Genomic DNA, 16059 nt, shown 5'->3' with positions numbered 1-16059 from the left:
GATGCTATTTATATCAATATACGATGGGTGTTAATATAGTCTTTCGGTAAAGCATCCAATAACAAAACAAAAAGAAGTCAAAAGGGCAATAGAAGACTGCACTGTATTGTCAGTGTGAGGGATACACTCTAAATTAGCCTTTTTTCCATAAAAGTTGGCTTTATGGAAATGTCATGTTTTTATCATTCAAACAATGAAGTTTACCCAATAATTTTGTCACACAGTGTGCTGCATCTAAACACGTGATAAGCCCTTTTATGCAGCAGGTTTAGGTCTTTAACATGGGCCTTGCGGCTGCCCCACTCACCTTGGTGGAGGTAAGTGGTTATGCTGTGTATCACCACGCAGCTCCTTACGCTCTGTGGGCTACGCGCTTTGCATATGTTTTTTAATTATGAGTGTCAGCGAGGGTCTCATGTTCGAGTTTTGCCTAAGGACTCCTGTGGGTTTAGAGCTCCTGCATACAACTGGATTCTTAGATTCTCACATAGAAGCAGTTTGACCGGATGTGTGCTTGTTTATGAAGTTAGCAAATAATCATAATCAAGGGGTTATAATGGAGCGTCTTCACAGCGTCTGACAATGATCACATCAGCAGGTTCTGTACACAGCTTTAGTATCACATTCCCAGCCGAGCTACTCAGAGGTCCTCACAAATCTGTAATCGTATCAGGTGTTGTTCGCTTCAAACAGCAAACTGCTGAATACACTTTTTTCTAAAATGCTATTTTTTGGTATCATAATATCGTAAGCACTATCAGGACTATGAATTCCGTAGAAAAACATTCATTTGTTCCCACACGGTTTAATTTTACCTCCTTAAAGGGGTATTCCGTGCAAAAACATTTTATCCCCTATCCTTTGGATGTCTGCTCGCGGGGGGTCCGCTGCTGGCAACCCCCCGCCATCTTTCTGCAGCACCCGCATTCTATGCGGGGACTGCGTCTCTAGTTTCGGAAGCCTCCGGGACTGGGGACGTGACGTCACACCACGCCCCCTCCATTCATGTCTATGGGAGGGGGCGTGACGGCCGTCACGCCCCCTCCCATAGACACGAATGGAGGGGGCGTGGCGTGACGTCACGTCCCCAGTCCCGGAAACCCGGAGGTTTCCGAAACTAGAGACGCAGTCCCCGCATCGAATGTGGGTGCTGCAGGGAGATCACGGGGGGTCTCAACAGTGGGCCCCCCACCGCGATCAGACATCTTATCCCCTATCCTTTGGATAGGCGATAAAATGTTTTTGCCCAGAATACCCCTTTAAGGGTGCATTCACACTATGGAATCTCCTAGCGGAATTCCACTCAAAAATTCTGCTCGGAAATTCCGCTGCATGAATTTATGATTAGTGTGAATGCGTTTTGCATTCTAGACCTAGCAAAAAAAAAAAATGACCAAGTTAATTCTTTTGGCGTAATTTTGCGTGGACTATATTGCCGATAATGAGGACGGCACAGGCCCACATGGTCCACTGCTGCACTGCTGGGAATTTCTCTATGTTTTCAGACATCTATTCCCTATAATCTGCATATTTGAGACTCAAAATGAGGGTAAAAATATGTAATGTAAATACAGCCTAAAAGTGGCTATGCAGCCTGTGAAAATTCATGGTTTATCATCAAGAATATTGCATTGACTGGGGTCCAACCCCCTGAATCCCCTACAATGAGCTGTTTAAAAGGGCAGCGGAGCTCCTATGAGTTCTGCAGTCTCTTCAATGTTTACATTGACTATACACCGTACTATTATTTGTGGCTGGTCAGGGTATTGCAGCATTGGGCCATTGAATTGAACAGGACAACACTGCAGTCCCTTGCACCACCACTACTAATAGTATGTTGTATAGTCAATGTAAACATTGCCGAGACTGTAGCACAGTGAGTGCCTTGGCCACCTCAAACTGCTGATCTACTATTGAAGGTCTGGGCAGGGGGTCATGGGTTTGGTTATTCCTGCTCTCAGTTAGGATGGGAAAACAATTGTATTCAGTGCTTACAATCCTTTGTAAGTGTGGTAGCTTGGGAGGTGTAGGGTGAATAGGGTGTAGCTGTGCAGTGATGAAAGGGTGTAGCATTAACCCTTAACTGTCGTGAGTCATGATGCCAGGGTGCGGGTTCCTCTCCATATATATATCCTACCGCCACCCGTCCCAGGAACGATAGGGAGGAATAAAGGATTGTCCACAACCGGAATTGTAATAAACGGAAAATAACTTTACTGCAGATTTTATGCAGGATGAAATCAGCAAACAGTCTTTACAAGAGGATCGGACTTTAGGCTCCTCACAGGTTGGTTGGGACCTTGTAGGGAATAAGCTTTGAGGCTTGATTTACGCTGTTCCACTGAATTTAGGGGTTTGATTTAGGGTAAGTAGTCACGTAGAATTAGCTGAATTGGAGTTAGGTAGACTCACGGTTATGAAGAAGTTGAAGAGATCGGCTTCAGGCCTAATTAATCTTGTAGATTTGCACAGAGCTCCGCTCGCTGTCATATCCCGGGGGAAAGAGAACAATGATTGGACACAGCGCCCTTATATCTGAAGGGGCAGGCTCAAAGTTTATTGGTTCCCCAAACCTGTCAGTCCTATCACAAAGGATTGTGGTACATCACATGACTAAATCACATGACCCGAAAGGTCCTTAACTTTAACATAACACATTTACTATGAGTAACCTTTATATTATTAAATACTAGCTGAGTACCCGGCGTTGCCCAGTTTTTCCTTCCTAATCCTTGTTGTGGAGGAAAATCAACGGAGGAAGCTTTTGACTTAATATACCATCCTCATATATTGTTGTCATATCCCAACCCCATATCCCAACCTCCTATCTTGACCTCCTATGCCGTCCTCCAATCTCGACCTCCTATCCTATCATCCTATCCCGTCCTCCTATCCCGACCTCCTATCCGGTCCTCCTATCTCTACCTCCTATCTCGACCTCCTATCCCATCCTCCTATCTCGACCTCCTATCTTGACCTCCTATCCCGTCCTCCTATCCCGACCTCCTGTCTCGACCTCCTATCCCGTCCTCCTATCCCGTCCTCCTATCCCGACCTCCTGTCTCGACCTCCTATCCCATCCTCCTATCTCGACCTCCTATCCCGTCCTCCTATCCCGTCCTCCTATCCCGACCTCCTGTCTCGACCTCCTATCTCGACCTCCTATCCCGACCTCCTATTTCGACCTCCTATCCCGACCTATCCCGTCCTCCTTTCCCGACCTCCTATCCCGAACCATAATATGTGTACCAGGTATTGAAATATCTCCAGCTGTAGGGAAGTTATGTGGGAACATACATTTCCCATTGATTTGCATGGGACTTTATACAAAAACCCTGACCCTCACAAATGGGGGTAGTTAAGGGTTAAATTAACTATCCTATATTTTAAGTGGACATATAAGTAACATGTGACCAAGTATTATCGAAATATCTCCAGTCGTTTGGAAGTTATGCAGTAACATATATTTCCCATAGACTTGTATGGGACTTTAAACAAAAACCCTGCCCCTGGCAAATGGGGGTGAGTAAGGGTTAAATCACCTATCCTATGTTTGTTGTTGACATATAAGTAACATGTGGCCAAGTTTCATGTTAATATCTTTAGCCGTTTGGACGTGATGCTGGAACATACACACATACATACACACATATACACACACACATACATACATACATACACACACACACATACATACACACATACATACACACACACAAACACACATACATACAAACACACACACATACATGCACACATACATGCACACATACATACAAACACACATACATACAAACACACACACATACATACACACATACATACACACACACATACAAACACACATACATACAAACACACACATACATACACACACACATACAAACACACATACATACAAACACACACACATACATGCACACATACACACACATACATACATACATACATACACACTTACATACATACACACACACATACATACATATACACACATACATATACACACATACAAACACACATACATACATACACACATACACACATATATACACACATACATACATACACACATATATACACACATACATACACACATAAATACACACATACATACATATACACACATACACACACATATATACATACATACATATACACACATACATACATACACACATACATACATATACACACATACATACACACACATACATACACATATACACACAAACATACATACACACATACATACATATACACACATACACACACACATATACACACAAACATACATACACACATACATACATATACATACATACACACAAACATACATACACACACATACATATACACACATACATACATACACACATAAATATACACACATACACACACAAGTTGAGTTTTATATATATAGATTCTAAATATATACAAATAATTACAGATTTATGAGGTGACTGAGGGTTATCCCACTGAGAGAATCCTAACAGCACGGAGGAACTCTGACTATGGGGACTTACTACCAAAGGTACAGGACCATATCCAGTACCGAGATACCACATAAGCTAGTATATATTTTTATAGATATTTTCTTATGTGAAACATATTTGTAATTGTAGCTATGTAATTGTATCTTTTAATGAAGATCTCAAAAAAGACTTAATTATTCATAGAAGTAGATCTTTCAATGTACAGCGTGTGATCCTTATTAATAGAATACAGTATCATTTCCAAGGGAAGAGCAAATAGACAACTCAGTACAGACAACTGTACTGCCCCCCTGCTGTATTGGTTGTCATGTGGTACTGCAGTCCATGAATGAGGTCGCTGTGAAATGGCACGTCGGGGACACCCCGGGGACGCAGCGACAGCGATGGAGGGCGACATGCAGGGCAGCGGTGACGGTCCGGAGCGGCGGGGACACGTGAGTATAACCTCCAATACCAGTGGTCTTCAACCTGCGGACCTCCAGATGTTGCAAAACTACAACGCCCAGCATGCCCGGACAGCCAACGGCTGTCCGGGCATGCTGGGAGTTGTAGTTTTGCAACATCTGTAGGTCCGCAGGTTGGAGACCACTGTCCTATACTTTACTTTGCACGGATCCCTCAACATACGATGGTTTCAACAAACGATGGTCCATTTGGAACAGATTACCATTGTATGTTGAGGGACCACTGTACATGAAAATAATACCCGTTCACAGCTTAAGTTGTGTAATGTGGAAGTGTGAGCTTGTGGTTTTTTGGAAGCCCAGTGTTTCTGAAGCAAAAAGTCCCTGGCAGAGAAAACAATAAAAATAACCACAAACAGACTCGGGATCAGGTTCCAAGTGACTTTATAAAGAAATGTCTGAGAACCAATGAAAAACCTCTTTATATCATAGTCATTTGTTGCTGAGTAAAGACTGGATCTAAAGTGCTGAGACTGAGGCGACATTTAGTTATCATAAAGAAAAGGGTACAATTGTGAAATTAATAATTACCTATATACCTATATTGCTGCACATTCAATCATTGTAGTTACCGTATATACTCGAGTATAAGCCGAGTTTTTCAGCGCGATTTTACGTGCTGAAAACGTCCCCCTCGGCTTATACTCGAGTGAACTCTCCGCCTGTCAATCCCTTCTCAGTGGTCTTCAACCTGCGGACCTCCAGATGTTGCATGCTGGGAGTTGTAGTTTTGAAACCTCTGGAGGTCCGCAGGTTGAAGACCACTGCGGCCTTCGTCATCATCCAGACCCCCCCCCCCCTCTTTAGTTTTCTACTCACCTCCCCTCGGTGGGAAGGAAGGGTGATCTGGTCCGGGCCATCTATGCTGCAGGGACCGTCCGGCGAGGAGGGTTAGTCGTTCCGGGCTGTCCTTTTTCACCGGGGGGCCCCTCTTCTCCGCTCCGGGCCGTCCGTCCTTTTTCACCGGGGGGCCCCTCTTCTCCGCTCCGGGCCGGCCCCGGACTAGTGATGTTGCCTTGACGACGCACAGGGACGTTCATGCGCAGGGACGACCGAGGGGAGGTGAGTAGAAAACTAAAGGGGGGGGTCTGGATGATGATGAAGGCTGCAGTGGTCTTCAACCTGCGGACCTCCAGGGGTTTGATGACGGGGGTTTGGGTGACGGGGGAGGGGGGGGTGATGACATGGGGGGATGATGTATTTCCCACCCTAGGCTTATAGTCGAGTCAATAACTTTTCCTGGGTTTTTGGGGTGAAATTAGGGGCCTCGGCTTATATTCGGGTCGGCTTATACTCGAGTATATACAGTATTTCTGTAATTGCAAGAAAAAGTAAAGTGTTTTTGCCAAACTTCATATTTTTCAATCCCCTCATCCTTTTATTCCAACATTAATGACAATGCGGCCGTACTTACTGCTATTGTGACCTGTCAGTGTATTTGGCTCCATATTACTCCAGAAAAAGAAATATGACACATGTCATAAAAGTAACATAAGCTGCAGGGTAGTTGTATTATTTGGTGTAATTTTGTTATTGGCATTAGTCAGTTCTGTATGTGGTCTTGACCTTATTATGGGGTATCAGTCAATAATGGCGCAGTGAGGAGGCGGAAACTGGATATAACTTTACTCCTATAGTAGACGTGGGTCCTCCTTGCATTCTTAGGGCCATAATTCTTGTATTTTTCCAGCCACAGATCTGACCCCTATAATTTTTTTCATTTTCTGTCTACAAAACCGTATACGGGCGGATTTCTTGTGCAATAATATTTTGTTTTTATTGAAACCATATTGCCATTGATCAGACTTTCCCTTTTTTTTAAATTTTTCTGTGGGATGCCAAAAAAAAAAACCAAAAAAAAAAAAAACACACACTTATGCTCGTTCTGTGGGCATAACAGGTCTAAGGAAAAAAGTCCAGCTGTTGCTATGTCAACAATCTCTATTAAAGGGGTACTCTGCTGCTCAGTGCTTGGAACAAACTGTTCCGAATGCTGGCGCCAGGAGCTTGTGATGTAATAGCTCTGCCCCCTCCTGATGTCATGCCCCACCCCCTCATTGCAAGTCTTTGGGAGGGGGCATGGCGGCCGTGAGCTCCCGATGCCGGCTCCAGTGTTCGGAACAGTTTGTCCCAAACGCTAAGCAGCGGAGTACCCCTTTAAGGAAGGAGTGAGATGGTTTCAGTCTCTTAGTTAGGGCACAATGGGGAGAATTTACTAAGACTGGTGTCTCACATGCTGTTCTTTAGTAAAATCATGCACACCTCTTAAAGGGAATGTGTCACCTAATGTTATTTTCTTTATCTTTATTTTTTAATATAATATTTTTAAGTTTGTAAAATATTTTGGAAATATTAAACAAAATGTGCTCGTCACAAAATATGAAAATTTTAATATTAACTTGTCATATTTCCTACTGTTGACCAGCAGAGGGAGCTTACATTAGGAATCTGGTGAAGACAAGCAACTTGTAAATGAACTGCCGCAAATTTGGCCTCTCCAGTCTATCTTCTTGTGTCTGTGTGCAAAATGAGAGGGGGAGGGAGTTTTGTAGTTTTTTCAATTCCACTTGTTGGTGTCTGCACAGAGGTAAAGTACAGACTACCAGATGTCTCCGACTCCCTGTCTCCCGCTGCCAGATTTTTCTTGCTTACTGTCTCCTGCTGCCATATGACCATGCTGCCATCTTGTCCACTGCCTCCCACTGTCAGATGCCTCTTGCACACTGCCAGATGTCGCTTGCCTACTGTTTAAATTACACATATATATATTTTTTTATATATATGTATACACATACTGTTTAAATTACATATATATATATATTAATAAAGTATCTAATATCAGTGTCCTTACTCCTCTTGTCTCCTATTTCATCATAGATTGTAAGCTCTTGTGATCAGGGTCCTCACTACTCTTGTGCTCGCTATTTCCCCTATTTGTCAGCTCTTGTGAACTGGGCCTCCAGTTGCCTTAGGGCACTGGAGGGGGATTTGGACCCTTTACCGGGAAAGCAAAATGAGTAGCGATGTATACAATGTATACATCATCACTCACAGAACTGTACAGGAGCATGGAGCAGCAGTAATCCCAGCTTCTATACTTCATCTCATCGTGCTCCCTACATATCTATTGGGGGATTCCCTACCTATGTACCTGAATTATTCCCTACCTACTTACTTTGATCATTTACCAAATTGGAAGGGGGGAGTTCCAAGATGCCCCTTTGGATTTGTAAACGGAAATCCTTGCACTGGTCCTGATTGTGAGGAGGGCCCTGACTCTTCTTTTTTGAATTGTAAATTTAACTGTGGACCAGTTGAAGCACAAACCCACCCATAGCAATATTGTCCAGAGGACCCCCCTCTTTTCATCTGTCTGTCCATCTCGTGAATCCAGCATGTTTATATTCATGTTAAAAATAAATGAATATTCAAGCAAGACCACATTGTGGTGAGTGCCCTGTTTTTTTCTACTTTAGACTTGTTTAAATTGATTCGTTACTATGTCTGATTTGGTCTATACATGTCCCCTCTGTATTGTAAAGTCCTGCTGAATGTGTTGGTTCTAAAAGTAACAAAGTATTATTTGGGTCCTTACTTTATAAAGCCTCTCATAATGTAGAGTTCTTTTTACATAAACTTGCTAACTATTAATTAATCTTAAAGGGGTACTTTGGTGGAATTTTTTTTTTTTCAAATCATCTGGTGCCAATTTTAACAGATTTGTAAATTACTTCTATTTGAAAATCTTAATCCTTCCAGTACTTATCAGCTGCTGTATGCTCCACAGGAAATTGTGTAATTCTTTCTAGTCTGACCACAGTGCTCTCTGCTGACCCCTCTGTCCATGTCAGGAACTGTCCAGAGTACAATGAAATCCCCAAAGCAAACCTATCCTGCTCCAGACAGAGTACCCCTTTAAATACCATCAATAATAAGAACACAAAAAACAATATCACTGTTTAGAAACCATGTTTATTTTATTCTGCATGTAAAATTCTCAGTTTTGTGAAGCAGTCCTAAATTTACATTAAAAGCTAAAACTTTTGTTTAAAGTCCTAAAAATAAGCAAAAAGTCATTTGTCAGATGTACATGAAGAAAGCTCAACAAATATGCAGCTAAATCAATACAGTGCGATTGTGAATACAGTGGTCCCTCAACATACGATGGCAATTGGTTCCAAATGAACCATTGTTACTTGAATCCATCGTATGTTGAGGCATCCGTGCAATAATAAAAGACAAAGTTATACTCACGTGTCCCCGCCGCTCCGGACCATCACCTCTGCCCTGGATCGTTGCTCTCCATTGCCATCATCACGTTGCCACGCACGCCGCCCCTATTAGATGACAGGAAGGCGTGCGCAATAACGGCGAAGAGGATGATCCGGAGCGCCGGGGACAGATGAGTGACACTCACCGGAGCTCACTGGTGGCAGCTGAAGCAGTCTGCGCTGCCGGATAGCCGTTTATGCGATGGCCCCGACATACAAAAGCATCGTATGTTGATGCTGCCTTCAACATGCGATGGCCTCTGAGAGGCCATTGTATGTTGAAATGATCGTATGTCGGGGCCATCGTAGGTCGGGGGATCGCTTTATATATTTTATAATGTCTTTATTCATTTCTCTGCTATTTATATGAGATGCCAGCTATACACTAGATAAGAAATTAAGCAAAAAATAAACAAATGTTACCAGAATTGTTTTAAAGGTAAATGTGCTTAAAGGGGTACTCCGCCCCTGGCATCTTATCCCCTATCCAAAGGATAGGGGATAAGATGCTAGATCGCCGCGGTCCCGCTGCTGGGGACCCCGGGGATCGCTGCTGCAGCACCCGGCTCTCATTACTGTGCAGAGCGAGATCGCTCTGCACGTAATGACGGGCGATACAGGGGCCGCAGCAGCGTTACGTCATGGCTCCGCCCCTCATGACATCACGTCCCGTCCCCTTAATGCAAGTCTATGGCAGGGGGCGTGACGGCCGCCACGCTTCCTCCCATAGACTTGTATTGACGGGGGCGGGCCGTGACGTCACGGGGGCGGAGCCGTGACGTAACGATGCTCCGGCCCCTGTATTGCCCGTTATTATGTGCAGAGCGATCTCTCTCTGCGCAGTAATGATAGCGGGGTGCTGCAGCAGCGATCCCCGGGGTCCCCAGCAGCGGGACCCCCGCGATCTGACATCTTATCCCCTATCCTTTGGATAGGGGATAAGATGTGTAGGGCGGAGTACCCCTTTAAGGGTTTTTACATGTTTTTCCTGCTACCTTTTTGTTCTTGTAGAAGTTAAAGTGGTACTCTGCCGGAAAATATCTTATCCCCTATTCAAAGGATAGGGGATAAGATGTCTGATCATGGGGGGTCACACCACTGGGGACCCCCACGATCTCCAGGTTGGCAGTGATGGCATCCGGAACATGAAAGTTTGGAGCTTCTATGTCATGCCACACCCCTTCCATTCATGTCTATGGGAGGGGGCGTGACTGCTACTTCGTAGCGGTCACACCTCCTCCCATAGACATGAATGGAGGGGGGCGTGGCGGCTGTAGTTGCGATTAGACATCTTATCTCTTATCCTGTGAATAGAGGATAAGAGGTTTTCCGTCAGAGTACCCCTTTAATGAGGAAAAAATGCTACAAATGTAACACTCTGTGGGGTCATATGGAGAGTTGATTGCCCCATGGGACAACTCCTCTAAGCCGGCCAACAATTATTGCTAATGACTGAGTCTATGTTACAATTGTTACATTTATAGACACAGGTGTCACTTGAAGCTTCCCGCCCCAAAGCGAAAAGTCAAATGGGGCCCCCCAATTACCATGTGCTTTTTACAATACTGGTGGCTTCTTATGTTGTAGAGGGCATCCAGGCCACAGGGCCGGAGGTGACTGCAACCTCTGCACCCTTTATAACTACACCCTTGTCTACAGAATTAAGGATGATTCGTAGAAATCTGCTCCACTGGTTGGTACACCAATAGCCATACAGTAAAGGTATCAATTATTTAATATTCTTAGGTACTTATCACAGATGCAAAAACATTTGAAAACATAATGGGGGTGAAAAACAAAAGAAGCAATCTGATTAGTTGCTATGAATAACTACCCCACCTTTCCTAAAATGTGTCTGACCACCTGTCACTTTTAATATTTATTCAAAACTATATCAAAATATACTTATGGGAGGATTTTGCTTTAGGATTCAGTCTCTCTCTGAAAGAGTCTTAAGGAGGACATACACATTAGACGTTAAGTAGGTTAAAGGGGTACTCCGAATTTTTCCGAACGCTGGAGCCGGCGCCTGGAGCTTGTGATGTCATGGCCCCACCCATCATGATGTCACCCCCACCCCCTCAATGCAAGTCTATGGCAGGAGGCGTGACAGCCGTCACGCCCCCTCCCATATAGTTGCATTGAGGGGTGGGGCGTGACATCATGAGGGGGCGGGTCTTTGACATCACGTGCTCCCGGTGCCGGCTCCAGCGTTCAGAGCAATTTGTTCCAAACGCTGAGCTGTGGAGTACCCCTTTAATGGCAGAACCAATGATTGTTTGGTAAACCAGACACGATCAAACACATTTTAGCCCATACTGGTCAGGTGGTTTGGTGGTTCCTATAACCAATATACGTGGTGAAGGATGAACATTGTTTCTGGGAGAGGTCCGGAACCATTCCCTCATGGAAAGATCATTCACAGATGGAATATTCTTCATGAACTAAACAGCTTTTATCTGACTCTTGGATGATTATTTACAGAGTAACTTATTTTGGTGATTTTTAAGGATAAGCTGCCCTGTGTGTACATGAGGAGCAGCACTATTTCTGGCCATAATATAACTTGTATAAGGTATTTTTCAGCAGAATTCTGCTTTGCAATCTGCTCTATAATTTGCAGTTCTCTCAGTGCTGGTGAGTAGACTTGTAGAAGACTTGTATTTCAGGCACAGGACAAAGCTGAGCTGATTTTCAGAGAAGATTCAGGGTGCGTTCACACGCTCTTTGTTTTTGCAGTTTTTCCGCTGTGTATTTGAAAGGGGCGGGCTCTTCTTGGCTGTCCATAGCAGATTGTCCGCAGCGGAATTTACGCTGCGGAAAATCCGCCGAAGTCCCTACTGACTTCAATGGGGCTTGCAGCGGATTTTCCGTAGTGTAAATTCTTCTGTGGAAAATCTGCTGCGGACAGCCGAGTAGAGCCCGCACCCTTTCAAATACACAGCGGAAAACCCGCAAAAACAGAGTGTGTGAACGCACCCTTAAGCAGCAGGAGAGGGTGGTGTTGATAATAGGAGAAAGAAGCATTTTTGTCTAGTAAAATATATAACAAGTTTTCTTACTGTTGCTTGTACTATTAATCTACGCAAAGTTTGAATGACTTCTAGTGCCTTTTCCAAGTATGGTTAAAATAATCGTTCATAGTTTAATTGTATCTGAGAAACAATTGTTTTAGATTAAATTATCCACTTTGATTAAAGGGGTACTCTGGTTTAGGGAAATGTATCCCCAATCCAAAGGAGTACAGTGCTCATGTGTCTTTGGCTCTCCTATAGAGATGCATAGAAGAGACGTGCCAATCGCATGGGGTCCCAGTGGTGGTACCCCCCGCAATCAGACACTTATCTGCAGAGACCTGTAGACAGTGGCAATATAGCTAATTAGTCTGGAGACATGTAGCCTCTGTACAAGCTCTGTTAAAGCAATGCGTCACTATATATCTGTAGATAGAGAGTTCAATTAATATTCATTGTATAAAGGAAGGTGATAAAACTTTCTAATAGACTTTATACAAGGGTGTATGTACCAGAGAGACAGACCATGTGGCTGTTATGGGCCCTTGGAGAGAGGGGGCACCATGCAGGTTGGACTGGTTCCTTTTTCTATTGGAAAGAACTTGTGCAAAACTTCACTCTCCAGGGAACTGCATTGTCAGCAAATTAATGGAGTAGGGTATAAACCAATTGGTCATGGAAAGTGTAGGGAAAATAAACACCAGACCCTTCTGTCCTGGGGAGGGGGGGGGGGGCAAAATCGGACTCCTCAATAGAGGCCCATTTCTATATTTGCAATGAGGCCCCCCTTTCTTCTATGTAGGCCATTGACTTTGACTATTTTCACTTGATTTGCAAAACTTTCTAAAGATCTCTGCTTGTTGTTAGTGAATGGGAAGAATGTTATGTTGGGTTTCTTATCTTATTGTTATAAGGCCACTATTACATTGCAGTGTTGAGTTTATGCTTACAAATACTGATGCAAAATCCTGACCAAAAGTGTGGACACATTTTAGGCCTTATGTATGTTACATGTTGTGACTGTCATACTGAGCCTAAAATATGACCAATGGATAAGTGCAACCAGCTTGAATTTGTATCGTATGAAAGTATAGATAAAGTTTTTCTAGAGATCGGAATTTTCTATAGTTTTTTTTATTTTATTTAAACAGAACCTGTCCCAGTCCCCATTATCCTTATCAGCCCTCCCCAGTATCTTGTAGATGTAGGGCACAACATTTGGACGCTGTACCCATAAGCTTTCTCTCATACCATGCTACAAGTTAAATCACTGTTCTCTGCCGCTGGGTAAGTAAGCATGGGGGCGGAGCCTCAGCACATATTGAATGACACATTGAATGCCGGGCACTTCATGCAAAGCCCAGCAGTCAGGGTGTTTATCAAGCATAAGTGCTGGGAATGTATGACTACATGGCGCCAGCTCCGCCCCTGTGACTACTTACCCGAGGCAGCTTATGGGCAGAGCGTCTGAATGCTGAGCCCTTCATCTACAAGGTGCTGGGGAGGGGACTGATAGGTTCCCTTTAAATTATGAACAGAACAATCATCTGAAATGTGTTAAAAAAAAATTCTAATAATAATAATAAAAAAAGTTCACCAATTTCCCAAACAGATAAGGAATTTACTAAGAGCGTTGATAAAACCTAAACTGCACATATTGCAGAGCGACAGAATTACACAGCATATTCATAGTAAAAGGCTGGAGGTGGACTTCAGGTTACTCCTCCTTTTTGGTTTGGAAAATGAGCAGCGCGAAGCAGGATGATCCAGATTACTGCGGCAAGAAGCCTGAAAGAAGGAACATAAATCAACATTACTCCTTCCCCTCCATGTATATGGCAAAGGTGAAAGTACAAATGTGATTTTGGAAAACACTAAGGAAGAGATTTATCATTTGCAATTTTGTTTCAGTTATCCACAATTCATCAATTGGTCATGTGATGTATGATGAATTTGCACTTTGGTTTAATGCGCTTTTTTTTTGCCATCTTTTGGAGTGGAGTTGGGCAAAAAATATACAACTTTTTAAAAAGTCACATAAAATAAATGTCAATAAAACAAAGAGTCCAGTGTCCCACGAGTTTCAGTAAAAGTATTTTTTTCTTTATTTGCAGATAGTTAAAAGTTTACAGCAAAGGAACACGTCATGTCTACATATGGCAGGGTTTGACATGTTATGAGGTAAGAAACGCTTTGTAATGTGCGCACCTGACCAGTCTGTGTATTCTGCCCTCTGGTCAGGTAAAAGTTATAGTCTAGGACCAATAGGCAGCCAGGAGGGGTTATTTCAGGCCTCTAGAGCCTTTCAGGTTAGCTGTTAATTGACTTTCGGTTTTATTTTGCACTCCTGTCTGTGTTTGTGCACACATGTAGTTTGTATAGCAATGGCTTATTAGTTCTGTCCTGTTTGGATTTTACCAGTGTTCTTTCTGTCCAGTTTATCTGTTTGTACTATGGTCATTGTTTTCATGTCTAGCTTTGTATCCATTTTGTGATCCTGTATCTTGGTTAGTGTTTAAACCTGCTCTGGACCCCTCCATGTTTGGAGTTTGGTTTTGAAGTTAATCCTGTTCTTCCTCAATTAGTTCCATTCCTGAGCTTCACTATGTCTCTGACCTAGGAGTTAGCTTGGTTCTTATTTCTAGTGTGAAAAAGTTCTGTGTATCCTGATCTTGTTCCGTGTTTAGACCTGTTGGTCTTTGTGCTTGTGCATTTATGTATCTGTTCTTGTTATCCAATATTTGTCAATCCTCATGTCAATCCTCAGCTATATAGTATATTTTGGTATCATGTTCAGCTAAAATTCTCATATCTGCCTTTTAATGTTGCTTTGGTTCTTGGACTGTTGACTCTTTGCTAAATACCTGCCGCTATGTTTCCCTGATATCGGTTTGTAACTACTTTGCATTCCAGCAGTTATTTAGTATCCTGGTTCCCTGTCTTTGTTAGCTTGTTACCTTTTGTATCCTGACTTGTGTCTCTGACCTAGTACAGTTGCTGATTATTGTTTTGACCCTGGTGCCCCTGCACTTTAGTTAGAGAAGGGTCCATCTCAAAGTTATAGAGACACTAAGGCAGCGTAGGGTACACTCTTCCCTGCCCCAAGTGACGTGACACATTCATGACACTCTGATTTATAAACCTATGCAAACAATGTAAACCGCTATTAAATAGTTCCTACAATCAGGAGCATGAGAACAAACATCTGAGTAGAGTAACTAATTAAAATACCTTACCCCAGATGCAAAACCAATGGTAGAAAAGGAAACATAGCATAATATTGTTAAAGGGGTACTCCACTGCTAGACATCTTATCCCCTATCCAAACCATAGGGGATAAGATGTCTGATCGCGGGGGGTCCTGACGCTGGGACCCCGCAATCTCCCCCAGCTCCAGATGTTCTAAACAATCGCTGGGTTCTGGCAGCAGAGGTTGTGATGTCACACCACGCCCCCTCCATTCATGTCTATGGGAGGGGGCGTGAGAGCGGACACCCCCCCTCACATAGACATTAATGGAGGGGGCGTGACATGACACCACGAGGGGCGTGGACGTGACATCACAACCATGGCCTTCTGCTCCAAGCGTTTGGGAGTACCCCTTTAATAAACATTAATACTATTTTTCCTCAGCAAAAAAGGAGTTACAACCCATGTTTCTAATGCGATTCGATACAAGGCAGAAAACAAGACCAGAGTATACCACAGCGATGATATGTATATCTAAATTACAAAACAAAATATGTACTACAGTGTGCAAAAAAAAACCCTAACTGTACACAAATATCCTTCAGAGACGATATTAAAATGCTAC

General features: G+C 43.3%; 1 protein-coding gene and 1 long non-coding RNA gene across 2 annotated transcripts in view; one reads left to right on the top strand and one right to left on the bottom strand.

Annotated features, from left to right (window-relative positions):
• The window catches only part of LOC130291009 (uncharacterized), a 64694-nt gene that overhangs the window by 22721 nt on the left and 25914 nt on the right, over nt 1-16059 (top strand). The window contains exon 2 of the long non-coding RNA XR_008847763.1: nt 14360-14426. This is a non-coding gene — a long non-coding RNA (uncharacterized LOC130291009). The remainder of the gene's footprint in view (nt 1-14359; nt 14427-16059) is intronic.
• Nucleotides 11733-16059, bottom strand: part of LOC130291006 (H-2 class II histocompatibility antigen, E-S beta chain-like) — a 59836-nt gene continuing 55509 nt past the window's right edge. The window contains exon 6 of the mRNA XM_056539326.1: nt 11733-14033. Coding sequence (XP_056395301.1) covers nt 14017-14033 — 17 coding nt within the window. The 3' untranslated portion in view covers nt 11733-14016. The remainder of the gene's footprint in view (nt 14034-16059) is intronic.

The sequence above is a fragment of the Hyla sarda genome, chromosome 9, assembly GCF_029499605.1.
Source record: "Hyla sarda isolate aHylSar1 chromosome 9, aHylSar1.hap1, whole genome shotgun sequence".
Taxonomy (NCBI): Eukaryota; Metazoa; Chordata; class Amphibia; order Anura; family Hylidae; genus Hyla; species Hyla sarda.
This window is presented reverse-complemented; position numbering and strand designations above follow the sequence as displayed.